At 40.5% G+C, this 21,244-nt stretch overlaps 1 protein-coding gene across 2 annotated transcripts in view; it reads right to left on the bottom strand.

Annotated features, from left to right (window-relative positions):
• Positions 1–21,244, bottom strand: part of pcdh11 (protocadherin 11) — a 128,902-nt gene that overhangs the window by 26,958 nt on the left and 80,700 nt on the right. For both annotated transcript variants that reach the window (XM_051954342.1, XM_022189014.2), the window contains exon 6: positions 19,139–19,337. In XM_051954342.1, the coding sequence (XP_051810302.1) occupies positions 19,139–19,337 (199 nt within the window). The remainder of the gene's footprint in view (positions 1–19,138; positions 19,338–21,244) is intronic.

The following is a 21,244-nucleotide window of genomic DNA, read 5'->3' as shown; positions in this document are numbered from 1 at the left end:
GACATGGTGAGATTCATTATCAATAGATTTCCCAGACACTTTTTTCTTCGTTGGTTTTCGTGAATCAATATCTGATCTTTGAATATATATTTAAATATGGATGAAATATTAATCATTCATTTGCTCCCTTAAAAGCTATTCCATTTTTGTCCCAGATTTAAACTGCAGATACTCTGGTATGTATTGCAAGAATGTGTGGCGTTGATATCAAGGAAAACCCTCAAAAGGTGCTGTAGCCTAAGGATTGCTTTTTTTTTTTTTTTCTCTTCTCCCCTGGAAAGTCTACCCGTTTTTTTTGTGGTGGAAAATTGAGTATTGGAGTGCGGATCTGGGCAAACTGGCTGCTAGCTGCCTCCTTACATTTTGTTTCCCTCCGCTAGTCCAATTTCATATTGATGAGCTCTGCAGCAATTCAAATTGCATGTCTTCTTTAAACATTTAACTAGCAAAGAGAGCAATCACAGTCTTTGCTCAAATCCTGCCTCTGTTGAAAAATGCAAATGCTACCGCTGTGAAGGGAAAATCAGACCACAGGTACCTGAAAAAGTTCAGCTTTTCCACCTAATAACAGCTGGCTTTGTCTTACATGCATAACCTGGACACAGTGGGTTGAAAATGCAGTGGCTCCATGTGATGGATCCTTTGTAGTTCAGCTCCCACTGAAGATCAATAGTAATACTGAATTGTAATTTCACCATCTGTTTCAATATAAAATTGCAACTTGCTCTCAAGGATTTGCCATGCTGCATATGTATTGCTCAATGGATGTCAACTGCATGAAACAATAAAGGGGGATGCTTCTCTGATATTTGCAGTGAAATCCACAGAGATATTGACACTCTTTTCCAAAAAACCCCCGAGTTTTCCCTCTACTGCTCGACACCTCTTCCTCAAATCTACGCTTTATATGAATTCTTAAAGAAAACAAAAACACCTCTATGTTGTCACGTAGTATGATATTGCTGTGTTATCCCCTTATCATTAACAGAAACAAATCTGAGAATTATTCAGATTTTCCTCAATCCTCACGAAACACAAAGACATGACAGAAATGCATTGAGGCTCAGTGCGCCAGATTGGTAAAACTAAAGAAGTTTAAATTATAGTGGTGGTGGGCCCAGCAAAGGGAAGCTCACAATGCTTTTGCTTTTGGGGTAAATGAGCCAAAACTTGCGTGGATGAGTGTGAGCATAAATTTTGCAAATCATATCAAAGGAAGTAAATTGGTGAAATAACTAAATTGGTAAGGTCTATTTTTTTTTTTTTTTCACAACCCTGGCTTTTATAATGCTCATTCTGGATGCTCCCAAGGAAGCTGCTTAAAAATGATAATCCGGGGGAGGAAGGGAGAATCTCCACAGACCTGCCTCAAGCCTGCTTTCAACCCTATTAAGAAATATTATGCAGCCTTCCAAAGAAACCTAAACTCCAGCCTTAAACTCTGCCTCCTGCATACCTTCCTACAGCCTCATCCTTTCTGGCTGAGCAAGTATCAGAATAAAAATCTCAAAGCACATAAAAAATAGATCAGAAATGTCTTACTGTTTTGGTTTTTCATCTAATACAATATAACGCGGATTCAGAATTTTCTAGTCGTTCTTTTGTTTAATTTATTCCGCAATGCAAGCAACGGTGGTCTTAAAAAACAATAGTAAGACTCTGATTGCATCTCATTGTAGGTAAAAATCTATTTCTTTCAGTGATTTATAAGACTATACAAGATCAACAAATTGCCTAAAACATGTTCTGGTCCTGGATGTACCTCCAGAAAAGGCGAAACTACACATCTAAGTTTTCTCACGCTACCAAACCAAATCCCAAAACAGTGCTGCATAGAAGAGTGCTCTGCCTGGCTTCCAGCTATATACGTGAGGCTGCCTTTGGGCAAACTGTGGGACTCCGCTACATGTAGCAAATGTTTCATACTGGGTCAGAATTTATTGCAGGTATCTACTTTATTCTTTGGTGTTTTTTGTGTCTTAACAGCATGCTCTTAGGCCTTATAAACAAGATTGATGAAAGTGCATTGGTCAAGCTAGCTCTCTTCTTTTCCCCCCTCTGTTTGGTTATAATTTAGGGAGTCTGCTGTTCGGGTTACAATGTGATGCTGGAAAAATTACATTGGATATGGCAATGCTGAATTGTGGCTGAAGGCTGGCTTTACTGCTGCTATCACCCACTGTTCACTGTTTATATTCACACACTTTCATTCTAACTACAGTGTTTTAGAATTAGTGTCAGTGATACGGTATAGATGGTAAATTATGTAGCGATTCAATCAGGTCTGAATGGATATTACAATATAACATTAACAGCCCATCAGGTGGCCTTGTTTACCCAGCATGCATCTGTTTGACAGGGAGAAGGAGGGCAGATTAACCATCAGATATGCAACTTCCTCTCACATCCAAAGGCATGTGGGTTTTAAAATGTAAATTGATTCATTAATATTGGGAAATATCTGATTTATGTCGGAAAACAAGTGCTACTAAAACAGTATGAAGGGAAAGGCACTTTGCGCCGCCGCATGGTCAGTGATATTTTTTGGAATTGCTGTGTCAGTGTGGACCCTCGGTTGAGTTTAAACACAGTGCTTTGTCAATATCCATCATGGCTGAAATCCTTACAGTACATGCAGTGTGCAACGGCTCCTTTAAAGATGGTCTCTCTTGTGGCATATATGTCAATTTGTCTGGTGATTTATTTGTTGGCTGACTGAGCTGGTATCACCTAACTCATTCAGGTAGACAGAGTGTGTATAAGTGTTTGTGTGAGTCATAGAGGGAGAGAGAATGAGAGAGGGAGCGAGGCAGACTATGCAATGCAATCATACTTGGCCTGCATCCACTCACGCTGTAATGGGAAAAGCAGCGTGGAAGCATAACTCTCATGAGAAAACAGGGAAAGATGAGAAAATAAGTGGGTCAAGCACTAGGCGTGAGGGGCAGGACTGGCGAAGAGGACCCCACTGAAATCAATGCACTTCTCAAGGCTTGCTTTGGTGGGATATCGAACAACAGAAAAGTGTGCTGTGGTGGTAAATGACGAGCTAAAAGCTGGAGGTGCCCTATCCGAGTTTGATTATCTCATTCCCAAGGCGTTCTTCGTCATTGTATCTTGCGAGATAAGTATCATAATAGTTGTGTATTTTTGCTGTTACAGTAAATGCTACCCAAATTGTCGGCCATTATAATGCCTTTCTCCCAAGGTAGAGGCAATGATACATCACCGGTGCTCTGGTGTTAAAGAAGCTAATCGTTTCTGTCAGTCCCTGAGCAAATGCAGGCTGGCCCTGGCAGCAATTACAGCAGATATTTATATTATAATAGCAAACAAACAGTACTAAACAACAAAAAAAAGCAATATGATTTTGGCTTCGACTTAGACCTCCATCTATTGTCAATTCCACTTTTTGAATTTGCATTATTCTGATTATCAGGAGTACACACCGTTTAGTTAGACGTCTTGTTCTTTCAACATAAATTTAGCACTTAATAGATTAAACATTCAAGTTGCATCCTCGCAGAATCATCAGTTATAGTTAAAAACAGTATTATTAAGTATAAATTGTCCAGTATAAATACAGCCAATTTAAGAAATATATATAAAAAAATTTCAGCTGGGTGAAGTGAGCAAAGAATTTATTGACTAAAACCCAAATGACATTAAAAGACTATTAGAGGTGGAACCACACATGGATTGCAACAAGGCCTTTTAAACTGATCAGGTATATAATTTAGATAATGTAAAGTAGCAATCTAAATCCATTACAGCTCTCAAGCTCATATGTCATTCAATGCAGTGATCATTGATCTTCACTCCACTGGAGATTTTCTTGGCCTTTTGACACTAATAACATACATATGTTTTTCACAGTCTCACAGTCTCAAAATGTAATTTCTGTGACATTTTCGTGATGTCTAAAGCAACATAATCATCCTATGTAGAGCACAAAACTGACATTTCCCAGTGTTTTCTCCTCAAACAACTTACAAAGAGAGCCAAAGAGCAATTCAAACTTTTGTGGTCTTTTCTAAAGGTAAGAGAAATAAATATCAAACCTTGGATAGGAGCCTTTATCAACAGTATGTTGCCTCATTATGTTTAAAGATAGATGTGAGCAACTAGCCGAGTCATGTCTGTAATTACATCGGGACAGAAAATGTCCAACACATCCTGTAGAATTTTTTGCACAGCAGACGTCACAATTACAAAAGATAGCTGATGAGATTTATGGACAGTGAGTACACCAAGTCAACATGCTGTTCCTACAGTGTTACATGCTGTTTTCTGTGCTTGCAGGATAATCTTGTTTAACTTTGTTAAAATCACTGAGCTTTCAGTTTCTTATAGAAAGAAACTGCAGCACATGCTGATTTCTCTTCAGATATGGACAAGTAAACTACAGGAATAACGTCTATATGCTTTTATTGGTGTTGGAAGCTGCATTTATCAAATTGAGTAAGTGAGTTAAAGTCTTTCCTTAATGTTAAATTGTGCACAGATGAGCAAAACTACATTAACGGACATTTAAACTGTTCAAATTTAAGCTTGCAATTTTATGGTGCATATACTGCAATGCTCTTTATTATCCAAATTACTGAGAGGGTCTGATAATTGCTTTAAATTTGCCAACCTTATACTCATCTATAAATGTTTACATTACCTAGCTGCTGTGGTTTTAGTGACATGTTGAAACCTTTTTGGGGTACTGGCTCAATTACAAACGGGTGCTGCTGTGGGAAAATTACAAAGTGCTCTGTCACAAAACCTCCTTTAGACAAACAGCTTTGCTTCTATAAAGGGGATGAACATATGGAATCCCTTATGCACAAAACACAAAATTGACCATAATTGGAGCCACTTAAAATACAGAGTGGAACACTTTCTGAAGAGGAGCCAGTCATGATGAAATCGTGGGGTACTTGAGTCTGTCTCTGTCTGCAACATCTCTCTGTCATTCTCTTTCCCATTTTCTCAGTCTTTAACAATGCATTGAAAAGGTTCTATTCTTCGAGTTTTAGTTTTAGTTTTACTGTCAACCATTCATATAGACTTATATAATTCTTAATCATGCCTTATCCAAAAAAATTCCTTTACTATCCACAAAATGCCATCAACACTGTGGCATTTTTACCCTTGAGCTGCTGCATAATAGACAGGAATGATATAAAAAAAAACAGAAACATAATAGAACTTTTCTGGAGTCCTCGGGGGAGAATTCTACATTTCAATGTCACATCATCTTTATATAGTGAATCAATATGATTTTAGTAAGCGCTTTCATGTGATATAAATCACCGTCGGTCGAGATCAGGGGAGGAAAAAAAAATCCCATTTACAAATAGTGTCCTCGTTTGTTAGTGGCACAGCACCTCAATTACCCAGTGAGCAGGTTTTTATTTATTCATGCAGACAAAGTCACGTATTCATGAGGATTAACCCAAAAGTCGCTCATAGACTGGCAGGCACAGATTGCATATTTTACCATACAAGGAATAGCTGACGCGTTTACCCTCAGAAGATTGAGAGAAAGCATGAGAGAGGCAGGACTAGCTGAGTGAGCTTTTGGGTCACTGCATGGTCACTTTCACTAACTTTATTCTGATTTGTGTTTTTAAGAATATATAAGAGGGTTTTATGAATAATATGTGTGCAGTGGAGAGTGTTGGTGCTGGGGAGCAGTAAAACAGCATATGGCACTGTAACAGAAAATAGAAAATGTGTCTGTATCCCTACTTTATGCTTTTGTCTTTGGCATATGGGTTTGGTATCCGAAGCTACAAAAACTATTTGGAAGCCAAAAATTGCCTGAACAAATCCAAATGCAGCATTCACATCCACATTCACAAACAAGCTTAGAAAGAAAACAGACAATATATGCATCGATTCCCGTAACCAAAAAAAAGCCATACAGTGTTACACTGAATGCCAACAAAATACATTCCCTTCAGATCAAATTTACTCTCTCCGGAAAATATCAAATTATCCTAACAGCCAAACTTCTCTTCAGAAATTGTTAGGGAAATCCTCTGTCCCCTGTCATATTACCCACATTTATCAGGATGCAGCATAGCCATTACGTCTGGAGGTTTATCAAATTATCTGCTCGCAGAATGGCCGAAAAGGGACACATTACAACAAGCCGACTTTGTCTGAGCTGCTGCAAAGCAATATTCCGGGATGCTGCAGCAACCAAAAGCAAATTATGGTGAACATAACACAGAGTTCAGTGGAGCGTTAACAGAATGGATGGCCCTATCCTGATTTTCTATCTGTTGGGACAGATGTCGCTAAGTCCCTGTGACTCGTGAGGTGGACAGCCCTGTAAGCAATGGCAGATGCTCCAAAGGTAAGACAGATGGATTTTGCTGGGGTTCTGTGAGAGCGTGCACATTTTTCACTTTGGGAAAATTAATATTAATCATTTACAACACAACAATAATAATTGCAACGCCTAGCTGGAAATGATGAATAAAGAACGAAAAGCCAAGGTCCTCTGTTGGAAATTTTATGTTATAAATTGATGAGCTACGCGCAAACAAATAGGCCTGTTAATACCGCAGATCGAGAATGTAGAGTGTATTATAAAGCCATTTTATATGAGCACAAATCTGCGGAATTACTAGAAGCGAGGACTTTTTCTTTAACTTGTCAACTTTGCAAATCAGCAATGAAGACTGTTCAAAAAACTGCAATGTAGAGAGATGCAGTTTGAACCGTGTTATTTATCTTGAACCATGGCGATAAAGCACAGTAAAAATAAATGTACCGCTCTGAGCAATCAGAGAACATTATGACACAAGAAAAGGCATCCATGCACTGCTCTTGTGTGTGACTGTGCCTTTATCTGCATCTGTGTCAGTGGTAGACACGTGGGTGTCCATTAAAGTGTACGAATGCCTGCTTGAGAGCATGGAGGTGTCTCCTGCACATGTGACTGTCGTATGTCTGTTGTATTCAAATCCCGGCAGCTGCAGACAAGTAGCCCAAATCGAGCATTTCACAAACGCCATGCCTTCTAATACACTGTGATATCAAGCACCCATTGTCGGGTAATTGCCACTGATGGAGACTAAAGAACAATATTTCATTCAATACAATCTGTGGTAAACTGAAATCAATGAGCCTGAATACTGGTGATTAAAATGTGATCGGATCACTGACGACCAACAATAACAACAAACATGGAACAGAGCTCCGTTTTTGAACAGACAAAGCTGCTCAGTGGCTTAAATTTTGTTCACTGTGGCCAGGATAATAGCAGCCTATTGATCTTTCTGAAATTTAAAGTGAAAACCCTGACTTTCTAAGTGCTTTGCGTTAATTTTGAAAAGAGGCAGTGACATTATGTGAGACCTAGTTTTCGAAAAACCCTGGGAGACTTTTTTGTTTGAGTTGTGGAACGTTCTCGTGTTGGGCTGCCGTGTTTGTGTTTGATCTGCTGCAGCAGGAGAACCGCACTGAAGAAAGATCTGCAAGGGAGGCTTTCAAAGACCCTTAGGTTGTCAATGGTGGTGCTTTGTGTTCGACCTCTCTGTTCGTCAACTGTTGTGGGACAATGTAGGAGGTTTGTTGAGCTAGACACAGATCAAGGTGTATTTGTATGTATGTGCTTTGCACGTGTGTTTTCTTTGAACGCTGGTGTGTGTGGAGCCTGCATGCTCGGTGCCTCTGAGAAAATAATAGTGATTAATCAAGTTGGCAAATACCAAATAAGTTTTTTTTAATAGAACAAGAGCAAAAATAAAGAGGGGAGAAAAGTAGGTCAGGTTTTAAGCTTAAAGTGTGATGAAGTTAGACTTTTAAAAGGAGAGGGTTTTACTCTAGCCTTCATTCCAACCCTTTCTTTTTTATTCTCTGCAGATTCATTGAAGTGAACAATTAAAAAACACTTACCGGTAGTGTTTCTTTTAACCGAACATAAATACTGCACGTGTGGTCTTGAGGATCTGTTTTACAATAGACAGTATATGCAAAACTGCATTTTCGTTTACAGTAAAGCTAAAATGATGGCAAATTGATGTTTTCTGGTGCTTATAATACCCGCGTTTTTCCTTTCACTCTTTATCTCTACTTTCCTTCATCACAAACATTTAATGTTTGTGCCTTTCCTCTCCATTAGATGAGCATAATAAGAATAACGCTCTTCAAGGAAACAACAATTTAAAAAGAGTGCTTTTAGTGGTCAAATTTATTGAGTTGTTTCATGGATAAATTTAGCCACATATTCAACATGTATGAAAAGTTTAAGTGTCTGTTATATGGACCTGCATTCCCTGATTCATCTTTTAAAAAACACATGAAATAGAAGTCAGCATGAGATCTCATGGCACTTCTGTCCACACCACCATGTGTTGCATTAAGGGCGTATTAAGGCATGGACCAGTGACTCCCAGATGCGACAGCAGGGCTGATCATCAATTATTATACCTCAGTAGATATAAAATGAGCATATCTGCTCATTCCAACTTCAGCAGTGTTGGCCTGTGGCAGCTGAGCTATGGCTTAGTGCTCCTACAACCTCCCCTCCACCATCCCCTCTGCACCTGTAAGCTCAGCAACACCAGCCAGAGCCCTTGTGGGGGTAGTGGGACATGCCTCAAGACAACATCTGCCTCCCCTTGGTGACCTGCCGAGTTAGGCCAACTGCAGAATCAAGGGCGCGCTCACAGAGGTCCCTGATTTTATCATAACAAAGACGCTGCTGCCACTAGTGCCTGTAACTGGCTTCAGGAGCTGTTTCAGTCTATTTTATGCTAACGCTATGAACTCACTCTGTCTCACATTGTCTTTCTTTCACTCGGTACAGCATTTCTTTTTCCCCTCTCTTAGCATTCTGTCTAAAATGAAGACCGAGGGATACATCCAAAGAACCCAAATTTATGTCTGTAAAGATGTCAATTTCTACTGTTAGAAAAAAAGGCGATAAAAACCTATAATTTATATGCTGTGAAGACAGTTGAGGAGTCTAACTTGGGGAATTTTATAACCACACCATGGTTTTTATTTTATGTTAGGTTGGCATGGTTATATTAGAAAAGAAAATCATGTTCCCAGAAACTGCTGGAAATCTGCTATTTAATCTTGTTCTTCTTTGTCATGTTGCAGATTCACAAACATTTTTTTTTACGTTAAATTTTGCTTGTATGAGTGTTCTGAATTAATCAGCACGAGGGAGCCTGGATGTGACAGATGTTTGACACTTGAAATCCAGCGGGACCCCTGGCTGAATGGAATCAGGACAAATCAATGCAATCACGCAGGTGTCTGGGGGAAATGGGGACAAAGGGACACAGTCTGTCTGCCTGCTTGCAGGAGCTTCTGGCAAGGATTTTGAGCACCGTGTCTACTTTTGCATGCATGGAATGGCAGACAGCTGACTGACCTCACGAGTGCTACATTGCCTTGAGGTCTCCACAGATGCCTCTCAAAGAGCTTGGGCAGAAGTGCCGCACAAACTTGACCACAGTGAACGTGATGAATGCCTCTGCTTTCTTGCTGAGGAGGGTGCAAAACGACCAGGTTTATGTGTTCAGTGTCAAGCCCCTCGAAAGCCCCCTGTCATTTTCTGTTAGACCAAACATGTCCTGGAGGGCCTACCCGAAAATCTACTCCCTCAGCATGTCCCATCTGAAAAGCTCATCCTCTTCCCTCTTTCCTTCTTGCACTCAACCAGCTCGACTCCTTCTTCCTTTTCTCACCACACCCCCACTCCATTTGTCAGCATTACCAACCCGTGAGTGGTTTCTCAAGCGATCCATTTGTCCACGAATACCAATTTATCAACCAGTCAGTGTATACATTGATCGGATGGAGATAGGGTCCCATACAGTACAGTGGGGAGTAATCCTGTTCATGTTTGCACATTCAACACCTAGATTAAACGATAGTGGTAAACTCTGGGTGCAGATTAAAACCGTACCGGAACCTTCATGCTTTATTATATTTCCACCAATTGAATTAACTGGCAGTAACTTCATCGAAATTCAAGTGTGTGTGTGTGTGTGTGTGTGTGTGTGTGTGTGTGTGTGTGTGTGTGTGTGTGTGTGTGTGTGTGTGTGTGTGTGTGTGTGTGTGTGTGCGCGCGTGCGGGTTTACGTGTATGTGTGTGCTTGCTGTTATGCGCGAGATTTATTGCGATTCTATGCCTGTGCTTGTGAAATTAATGATTTCAAGGGAAAATATTGCATTTCTTGTGAATGGCACATTTTAGCTGAAATATGCAAATATGTGAAATATAGACAGATGGCATCATAGTTGTAGCCGTCTGTCATCATATCATTGATGTCATTGCAGCAATACCGCAGCTATCACTGTAAACTGAATCTCATCAAAACTGAAGTTCATCTCATGGTGTTTTCTGACTGGAAAAGAAGGCAGAGAAAAGCCGCGATATAATTTGACATTAGTAAAAAGCAAACCGTGCTCCAAGTAAATTCAGCCCGTTTATGTCGCTTTTTCTCATCTGTCAGCGCGCTTGTAGCATTCAGTTTGCCCGGATGCATCAATAATTGTGCTCTATTTAGGACAATGAAGCCTAAAGATGCCATTCCCATATGCTTCCAGCCTGCCATGCTGTGCTGCAGCATGTCAGGACAACCTAGGACAATACCATTAAAGGCTCAGAGAGTCAGTGAAAATACAACCCCTGTAATGCTGTGGTCTGCTCAGCCTTCAGGAGACATATTGATGCACAGTTATTTTGGTCAATAAGTCCTTCTGAGCAGAGGCCATCCTTATCCTTGAGACCGACTATATGTGAAAAATGAGAAAGGGATGAGACCATGCATTCTAATGTGTCTATGGCACGGCATCTTAAAGGAAGGAAGAAGGAGAGAGGAAGAGTGTGTGCAGAGGGAGAGAAAAAAAAAGGAGAGAGAGAGATGCACTTCCTCTAACCCCATTTCAGCCTCACTAATGCAGTTGTTAACAATAAACCATACCATTGGTTATATTGAAATACAACACCTCCAAGCCAGAGCGTAATGGCTTCACTGAAATACGACACAGGCTGACCTCTATGATCATGACATAAAATTTCAAATGAGGAAATTTTGTATTCACGCAATTTCATAGGCACAGATGTTAGCATTTCTCCATGTCTGAATGCCAAAGAACAGCCCATCCCCATCTCAAAGACATAGATATGCTGTTGATGTGTGTTGCCAAGACACTGGGAATGAAATGGGACATATCCATAATGCGGTGTGTACATTGTTCGCATGTTGTGCGGCAGGGGTGAAAGGGCGGAGGGTGACGGGAGGCTAAGAAACAGCGAAATTGCAGGCAAATATGTAAGTGCGAATGTGAGCTCTGAAGCTTAAAATGAAAAGGATTGGGATTTTTGTGAAAGCTATCTATAACAAATGACCTTGAATAAAACATTACACATCTATATTTTATAGCTTCCTGTGTTTTCCTCCTGCTTCTGAAGTGAAAGTTTCTCCTCTTCCAGCCAGGTGCAACCTCAGGTTATCACACTGTAAGGACAGGTCTTGAGAAATGCTGGGAGTCTTGTGGTGTCCGGATCTGTAGTGGGGTTTCTTTAGAGTTTAAAAGTTCAAGTAAGTTATTACCTGAGGACAAGAGGCTCCAAGCAGTGTTTACTGCCTGTTTGGTTCAACACATTAAAATAAAATAGAATAAGAAATATTTGCTGCTTATATTCTACCGCATCGTGTTATGCAAAAGGTGCCATTAGCAGCAGAATTTTAATTTCAGGTGTGTTGTTGTTTTAAATAAGTCATGTTTGATGTTACTGAGATCAAATCAGCTGGATGCAATCAAGGATTCAAACTGCTCACCTCTCTCAAACTCAACATTTCCCAGGTTTAATATGCAGTCCAAGCCATATTCCAAGCTTAGGAATCACAGAGTCAGTGAAATGGAACAAAGTGAATTGCTGGCTGGGGCCTTTGAGCCTCTATCCTTGTTTGAAGTCTCTCTCTAGCCCTGCCGAGTTCGGAATACATTGTCCAGAGATACGATCAAACTTGGCAGCTATTGATCCTTTCCCAAACCAGACACAAGACTTACTGAACATGTTAACAACTTCAGAATGAGTATTTTAATTGTACAGGTCTTTGAAAAGCCCACTCAAGTCACTGTGCTGCTGAGTGAATTTGAAGCAGCAACGTTTGGACAGTCAAACATGGTGCATCCAGCCAACTTTTCTGTTTTTGTCCCAAAAAAATAAATAGGAAAAAGAAAAAAGTAAACTAACTGAACTTTCTGACCATTCAGATCTTTCTGGGCATGCTCACGCATTTAAAGTTCTCAAAAGAAAAGTAACTATGTATTAACAACAACGACAAAAAAATGTTTCTCATTAAAAAAGTCATTTAATCCCTTAGAATAGTTGCATAAAATAAACAAGCAAATTAATTACGAAGGTTTTCTGGTCAAGGCAAAAACAGCTGCAATACTCTCTCACACAAAGACTAAGTTAAAAAAACCTAAAGTGTTGGAGGCTGCAGGTTTTCAATACAATCACTGTTTGTTTCTGTTTCTGTTTGTAATTCAGCTGTCTGCATCGTGACAGTGTTCTCAACGTTCAGTATATTTGTTATTTACTTTAACTTTGAAGGAACTGCAGTGGTATAAAAACAGGCGGTAACCCCAGTTGCAGTTTCTCAAGTGGTCATTTGAGGCTCTATCCAAAAGCAAGTCAATCCAACCCAATTATCCAGCAGAAATAAACATATTTACAGTCTGGTAGAAAGAAATGCCTTTGGTCTCCATCGCTAATTTCCCCTGGTCATTACAACAGTATGAGGAGTGAATTTTTTATATAACTCACCCATTTAAATGATGTTAAGGCTCAGATTTATGCACAGTTAAGGGCATAGCTGCTTTGACTGATGCGTGTCTGCAATCACTGGACAGTTCATGGCCTTGAGACATTTTCATGTCCTCCTGCACTCACGCTCTCCGCCTCATTGCTCATTTTTGGATTAGCCCGGGATTAGGTGGAGTCAGGCACTTTTTTTGTCAAGATGGCGATGGCTCTGCACTGAGTTTATTCACCTTTAAATACAGTCATTGTTAAAAAAAAAACCTATAAATGCCATGCATTGATTGTTCCTAAATCTTTTATCTTTAATATCGTCTTGTCTTGTCCTAGTGAGATCTGGATGATTGCACCACAAAGCTCCCATCTCAGCTTCACAGAAGACTTTGGCAGGGTAACAAAGAAGGGGCCCTAATACTCTGGAAAAGTAGGTTTCTAACATGACACAACTCAGTTGTTTGAAGGAGGGTCGAGAGAGATTTCTGCGAGCTGAGTTGACTCCTCCAGATCAATAGCTCGTCTCTCTCCAAGACAACTGGTGTGGCATTTGAACCAGATAAAACAAGGATTCCCCTCCACCTCACCTCTGAGAACTGAGTACTTCCATCAAATCCCAGTCGGTTGAGAAAGATACGGGTGAGTCCATTTAAATCCCGTTCTAACTCAACTCCAGACCCCCAGCGGTCAAAAAATAGAGAATCAAAATCTAAAATCATCTTAAAAGGAAAGGTCCAATCTATGTAGGTTAATATTCGCTGTTGCTTCATTTAGCTCTGTTGCAGGCCCACTGGGGCAGCTGTAAAAAGTTCTGGGAGCCAGAAGGCACAAAGGCTTTTATTTATTTATATGAGGGAGAATATATAGCGGGAAGCAAACTGGTGCAAATCATGTGAAAAAATAAAAGGAGTTTGAAGAAGTTATCTTGTAGATTGTGGGATAACTGCAAGAAAAGGAATAGGCTGCATTACCATTTCATGTGCAGCATGAATTAAATATACACACCGCTGCCAGAATAACTCTGATAACATGACAATATGTAAGGTCATGGTGTGAAATGAATGAGAAACACTTCCCGGCCATCTCTCAACCACCAGCACTGTACCCTTAAGCAAGGCACTTCATTCTTAATTACTCCAGTGAAGCTGCTCATTTGTCAGCAGCAGATGATGAGATGGGCTGGCAGAGAAAAAAGGTTGCACTGGCAGCTACTAAGTGTGTAAATGTGGAGAAGGGCATCGCTATCAAAGAGAATGCCTGTTCAGCCAACCTTGCTTGAATAAAAGTTAAGGAGGGGGGGAAAAAAGCCTAACAGTCTTACAACAGTTCATCATCTTCCTAACCTGTGGTCAGCCAATTATCTGGATCTTGCTACAATATTGGACTTTTAACTCTCTGAACAAGGGTCCTCTTCTGCCTTGCGTGTCAGCTTAGTCTTTCCCCCTGGTCGCTGATGACATTGTAACACTAATTACAGCTAATTGTTCTATGCTGAATGGATTTAGTCACATTGCAAATGATATGCCATTGGTCAGTGTCACAATGTTTCTACAGAAAAATTCAATAGGGAATGGAAATTTGCACAAATGAATGTAATTAAGAAGCACATTCATTACTTCTAATTGCATATGAGAACCCTCAAAGTGAAACTGAGATTGGACTCATATGAATAATTAATGCAGCTAACTGTACTGAACACTGTAACGTTGTTGCTGTCACATAATGATGTGCCAAACTATTGGTTTGAATGATAAAATGCAGTGTTAGAGCCTTTTGTTATGTTGAGTTCCAATCACAACCAACAACCTTTTTTTCTTTTTTTTTTTTTCATGAAATCCGTTTATTCGTTGGCAGATTGTGTCTAGACAGTTGAATTCCAATCTCAGTGCAAGCTTTGAATTGGTGGCCAGACACACCGGGTAGAGTCGAAGGTTAGGGGAGTATTAAAAATTCAAGTGGTACCAACGTGTTTGGCAAAGTAGATCACGTCAAGTGGCCTTTTCCAAAGACAAGAAAAGGGCAGTTGTAAATCAGCCAAGTGGAAAACTCAGTCTGTGAGCCATTATGAAAATTTTGGACCTACAGAAATCAAAGACTCGGGAATGCAGCCCCCAGAACGCATGAACCAAGCAAGCCTTTAATCAGATTATTTGTCTGCTGACATGAGGAATGATAGATTGTGCCGCGAAGGACACAAGAGTGCTTAAAGTGGAAAAATAATGTAAACATGAAAAACAAACATTGGTGGAAATCTGTTGTTTGTCGAAGCAATTCCCTTTTGTAAAAAGTCTGAAGGTTTACAATACATTGTGCATTTAAAACTATAATCTTATTATACTTGCAGTATTTAAAAAGGATTGGCTTATTTTAATAGCAGATTTAGATCTTAGACAGACAAGGTGGAAGCCGGTCATTTGAAGCCATATGCCACAGATTAAGATACGGCACTATGCTGCTCGGCTTTTTCATGTTTCTCCCAGAGACTAATGCACTACGCCGGAGCTGCTCGTAAGTGGGCAAAAGCACAAGCTCCTAAATCCTTCAACTCCAACAACAGGAGAAAGAAATAAGTATATTATAAATCATTCCACGAACAAAATTGTGTATTGTTTGAAAAATGTGAAGGATTTAGACTCGGGGATTTGCTCCCACTTTACTATACTTTGTCTGAGGGCTTAGCACTGATCGTTACATGCGACATGATGATTCCCATCATTCCGCAAAAAACCTTTCAGGACATCATTACGACAACATAAAACAGCAGGGACTGTTCAAAATTAAGAAACAGAGAAAAGAATATTTTTTAAAAATGCAGGATTTAATTATTTACTCGCAATGAAGCTTAACTGATCAGAAGTGCAGTCACATCACCCAGAACCATGCCAGTAGTCATTACCATGAAAAAAGAAAAAAATCAAAAAACAAATCCCAATGCCAGGACTCGATGCCTGAGCCAAGATGGGTCAAGAATGACATTTTCATCAACTGGATACTTTCAATATTCAACTAAAAACAACTGTGATTCCAGGAAAAGTCTGTCACAGCCTCTGTAAAACTGTGCTGGAAACCAAATATTCCACAACTCTGAGTCACTACAAGAGAGACTTGTCCGCTGTAGCAGTGTTGTAGACCACAGGCGTGCAGGAGGAGCTGCATTACATAGCATTATATATTCCTGGATTTGATGTTTTGATGTAGTGTTGCAATTTGGCCAAAAGGGACAGCCACTATTCATCATGCTTAATTGTTCTGGATGTGTAGTACCGGAATAGCCACCTGTCAGATGCACCGGGGTTGGACGTAAAACTACAAATGCAAATGATATTAATTTGCAGCTTTTATCTATTTGTCGAGACAAAGGAGGAACTATCAAAACCTTTGGAGCAATGTGTGACAAGGGAGGCGACAGCACAAGACTGATGGCGGGGTGGTGAAGTAAGCCTGGAGGGGGAGGCAAGAGCTCATAAAATGAACAGCCGCCTAACTCATAAATAATAGAAACATAAAATGTCATATGAACTTTATTTCAAGAGAGGGTGGTCTAATAAAGATGCAGGTTTAAAGAGGAGTTGAGAAATTCATTGTCATAAGAAGGCCACATGGCTTGCCTTTGGCACAGACAATTATTCAGTGCAAGTTGACATTCAGGTCTAAGCTGGAGCACCTTTACGAAACAATACAGCTTTTGACTCCTGAAATTCTCCCCTTTCCACCGTTGCACGGCTCTTTCAATATCCCAGCGCTGTTTCTCCCTGTTCACTTGGAGTCATTCCATCTCCGCTCCCCTCTTTCCACTTTTCCTTGTTCTTTCTGCTTTACAAATTGAGACGACATGATAAGAGATTGCCACCACCATGCCAGCCTGGTGCTCATTGATAAAACCATATCTAATCCATCTTAGGCCCCCCTCTGTCACCAGCGCACTCATCTCTGAGGCCGTCAACGTGCACAGGAACCATCTTTCTTTTTGAACCGAGTCGCACAGAGTCAGAGTTTATCTGTCTCAACTTCTGGAAGAAGAAAATGGAGCTCGATGAGTCAGAGGACTTTTGCTCTGTCTTAAAATGATGTGCCAGTGTAAACATGCGTTAAATCAGTAGCATCCGAAAGCAAATGAAAGAACTTTCCTGGCTTCAGGCGTGAATATATGGTCTGTGAAAGATGTATTTAGAGTGATTGTACAAAATAGAAATTTCCTGCATTTTGCTGAAGCCTGTAAAGGCAAGAAATTCATATATAAATGCTGCAACAGTCTAATAAATTACACGCTATGTGAGTGTTCATATTAATCATATCACTTCTCGTGATGTGGACAGTACCCTTGAATATGATCAGGTCTCTCCTGCTCATCTGTTGGAACTACATTAACTTTAATACAATTTGGTGTGATAAGGTGACAACAGAGAATTACATGGGACTTTGTAGTCAAATAACTGAAAATGGCTTTTTCTTATATCCAAATACTAATTTTAGACTCCGCTATTGAGCTCGCTCTTTAATGAACCAATTTGTAAAGTACACATGCATTTATTACATTAGCATGGTCTCCTATCTAAAACTAATGCACTTCAACAAATATTACCCCAGAGGGAAAGTGGGTACTAAGTACAGTATTTGAGTAAGTTTATGAAGTATGAGATGTTTATGTCGTTGAATATTAATGAAATGACGAGCAATTGCCTCTGTATGTGAACGAATCGCATAAATGAATCACTGCTGTCATTGTGGTGAATACATTAAACAGAACAGCTGGGGAGGGAGTGGTTTCATCAGCAGATATATGTGTTTGTGCGTTTAACCGCATGCCTGAACGTGTACAGATGTGCACATGCTTTCTTGCTGTTACTTGCGAGACCCTAACAAAACAAATTATAAATATGGCAGACCTCCACATGTAAATGAACAGAAAGCCATCAACGGGATGTCACCCATTTTGTCTCATTTCTAACAAAAGCGCTCACAGTCACACTCACACCGACACCCCGGCCCCGGACCTGTCAGCCCAGCTGCTGGGGAGGCACCAAAGACTGTTGTCTCACTTACAACAGTGACACAATGACTATACCGCACGTAGGTGTATGCAATGCAATCTATTTTTCCCTGTCTTGTGGATTTTCTCTGCTGCACAGTGGGGGGAAAAAAGGCACAAAAAAAACAAAAAAACAGTCTTGCTTTTTGACAGGTAACTCAGAGCAATGGGTAAGGCAATCCTGGCAATGATACACATGGGCCACTGAAGGAGTGAAGGTCTGCACCGATCTGAGCCTCGATCCTATCTGCGATGTATGATGCAGCGCTAGCCCCAGAAAATACAATCTGATTCAGAGCGTCCGGCTTGAGAGTGTGTGTGTGTGTGTGTGTGTGTGTGTGTGTGTGTGTGTGTGTGTGTGTGTGTGTGTGTGTGTGTGTGTGTGTGTGTGTGTGTGTGTGTGTGTGTGTGTGTGTGGGGGCGGGGTTACGTGACAAGGACACGTTGATGGGAAACTCAGGATAGCCTTGGCTTTAGACACCACTGGAGGAGAAATGCAGAGTTCTCTGTGTTGTGTCTTAAGCGCTTTTCTTCCTCCTTTCTGTAAGTTATTTGAGCAATGATTTGAAATAAAAAAGAAATGTTGCATATGCATGAGGCAGGACTTGTGTATCGCTGCGTTCAATGAAGCTTTTTATGGAGAACATCACTGGGCAGTAAGCCATGCAGTGACAGCTGTCTTGTGAATCATTTAAAAATAATTCGGCAGCAGAGGTCCAACTTCAGAGTTATAATTCCCCTTACGTTGTACAGCTTAGCACTAGATAACGTTTACAAAATTCCGCCTTGCAAAATTAATTTTCACTAATAAATGCACCATTGTGAAAATTAAACCCTTAATATTATCCTGCAGTCCCATGACAGATCCATTGCTTGTTCTGATCAGACTGCTTCATTTGCATATATCTAAAATGACTGAGATGGGGTTTTTTTCGAGGAGTTTCCTTCAACAAGAAAAACTGTTATATATGGCACATTCTCCACTTAGAACAACAAAATAGTTGCCCTGCTTGTCTGAAGAAATGCTCTCACAAAAAAAAGACAGCATGTATGGCAAAGAGAATTTCATGTGAATCTTGCTTTTTAGTGGTTATTTGACACAAAATGGCCGCTTGTTAAACCTTTGCAAGACTGTGTTGTCACAATTACAATCACAGCTGTAATGTCAGTAAATAATTTTACTGTCTGAAAACACAGATGGGCGCTTGTAAATACGGTCGTCAGCCTCAGAAATCCCAAACTAAATAATAGTAATTTAAAAAAAAAAGGAAAATAAAAGACTGGCCTGTTGTTTGAGCATAACAAACTTCACTACTCACTGGATTCAGGGTCTGAGTTTCCATCTCCCTCAGTGCGGCTGTTGGGTGATGTTTGCTCGTAGTACTCCTCCTGGGGGAAGCTGAGGGGGAGAGGCTGGGTGGTGCTGGCGGTGCTGCTGGGCTCCGGGTCTCCCAGCCCGCTGTCACTGCAGCTCTCCTGGGAACCGTCTGGAAGATGGAACGTCACACGGCGCTGGGTCTGGCGGACAAAAAATATTCCATGAGAAACTCTCTGGTACTGTTTAGTATGACCAAAAAGAAAGAAAGATAGGAAGCAAAACAACAAAATCATAAATGAGCAACTAATGTGTGAGTGAGAGATTAACTCTATGGATGAGGAGCTTAAAAAAGCCCAACTACCAGTGGGAATCTGTTAATTGAGAAGTGATCAGAGCAACATTTCTCTAAGGGCATACGATTTGTAGCTGCTAAAAAAAACAAAAAAACATTGGCAGCAGATTCTTTATGTCCTGTAAGTTGTACAGCATTCTGGACGTCCTGTTGCTGTTTCGTGATTTGTCCTTCCTCAGGCAGATGCCACTGCTGACCCAGAGAGTTGTTTTAAAGACGCGCTGACCCAGTTATCTGGCTCTAATAATCTGCCCTTTGTCAGAGTCTCTCAGGTCTCCACACCTGCCACGCGCTGCTGTTGCGAGATGATCTGTTTTATTTGTTTCATCTGTGAGCGGTCATAATGTTTGGGCTGTCGCCTTACGTATAAAATGTATTTGTTTGGGTTTTGAGATGCCCACCGCTGAGATGTCCGCCGCCCCATATGGAGGTGAATGGAATCTCAGGCGTGGTGCTCACAGAATAGTAAATTTACATTAAAATATCGACAGCAGTTTTTGTTCCAGAAAATCCACCCGATGCAATGAGCAGTTTTCTCCTTTTTTCAGTGAAAACTTCACAGTGAGATGTGTCCAGAACAACAAGGACATTTCTTCTGGAGAGAAACATTGTTGTTGAATCTCTCAAAATATAATAGATCAAAGCTTGGAGCGCCACATTCAACGTTCATTTCACCTCCAGTGTACTGAGGTGAGGACAGAAATCTCAGAAAAAGATATTTCAAAGCATTGTCACATAAAATCCTAACTATCTGCAAGGTTGTATCACAACAGCTACATGAGGAAAGTTTATATGTTTTTGTGGTGGTTTTTCTTTTCTTCTTCAGGTGAACAGACCACTTTTATGAAAAGACTGAGACAGTCCCTAAACTGATGTAATCAACACTTCAGAGTGTGACCCTTGACCCCAGTTGCTGCTATGTTGTTTTTGTTTATTAACCAGAACACTCTCTCATTTGGTGGCCGCCTGAGAGAAACATTTAAAATCACAGCCTGAAAAAGTCTTTTGTTCAGGAATGTCTGCAGGAATGATCTTTCACAGGTATTCTCTCTCTGTTCCTGGAGAAAGTCTTGGCGCACTACCACTGACAAAGATTATTATCGTCGTGAGTAGTGACAGATATGCTCGTTCACGGGTGAATGAGTACAGCGAGGCGGCTTTTACGTGGGAAATCTTTTCCTAAATGCATCAATTGTTGTTTGCATCGCACTGCATCCGTCATCTTTACCGAGCTTCTGATAGGAAAATATGCCCAAACGGCATCTTGCCATTAGACGGACTAATTGAGACACTGACCTCATAACCCAAAAATGTGTTCTCGTCTTTTGAGTCGACTGAATGACTTTTCAGATGCAAGATTTATAATTGAGACTTCCATGATGCACATCCTGATAATAGATGGGATGGGTATTAACAGGTTGAACTATGTCCTAGTTTTCCCTCTCACCCAATTTAGACACAAAAGAGGTGGGAATGCATGTGGAGGCTGAGACTTTGATTTGTAAAGTCTTGGGGATCACAGGAGTGTGGGCATTTTCTTCAGAACAGTACAGGCCTCTTTGATTTCTCTGGAGGTTTACAGAAGTTCATGTTGTGACCTTTCTTTTGGAGCTAAAGAAGACGATGCATCCCACATGTAGCGATGTCGGCTAATATGTTACCAATTTCCGCCGAAGCCAAACCACAGAGCAACAATTATTCATATTGCGAGGCACAGTGGGTGATCTGTAGACACCGCTGATTTCATGTTTTACT

Source organism: Acanthochromis polyacanthus, chromosome 10 (assembly GCF_021347895.1).
Source record: "Acanthochromis polyacanthus isolate Apoly-LR-REF ecotype Palm Island chromosome 10, KAUST_Apoly_ChrSc, whole genome shotgun sequence".
Taxonomy (NCBI): domain Eukaryota; kingdom Metazoa; phylum Chordata; class Actinopteri; family Pomacentridae; genus Acanthochromis; species Acanthochromis polyacanthus.
Note: the sequence above shows the minus strand (reverse complement) of the source record. Positions and strands in the feature narration are given on the sequence as shown.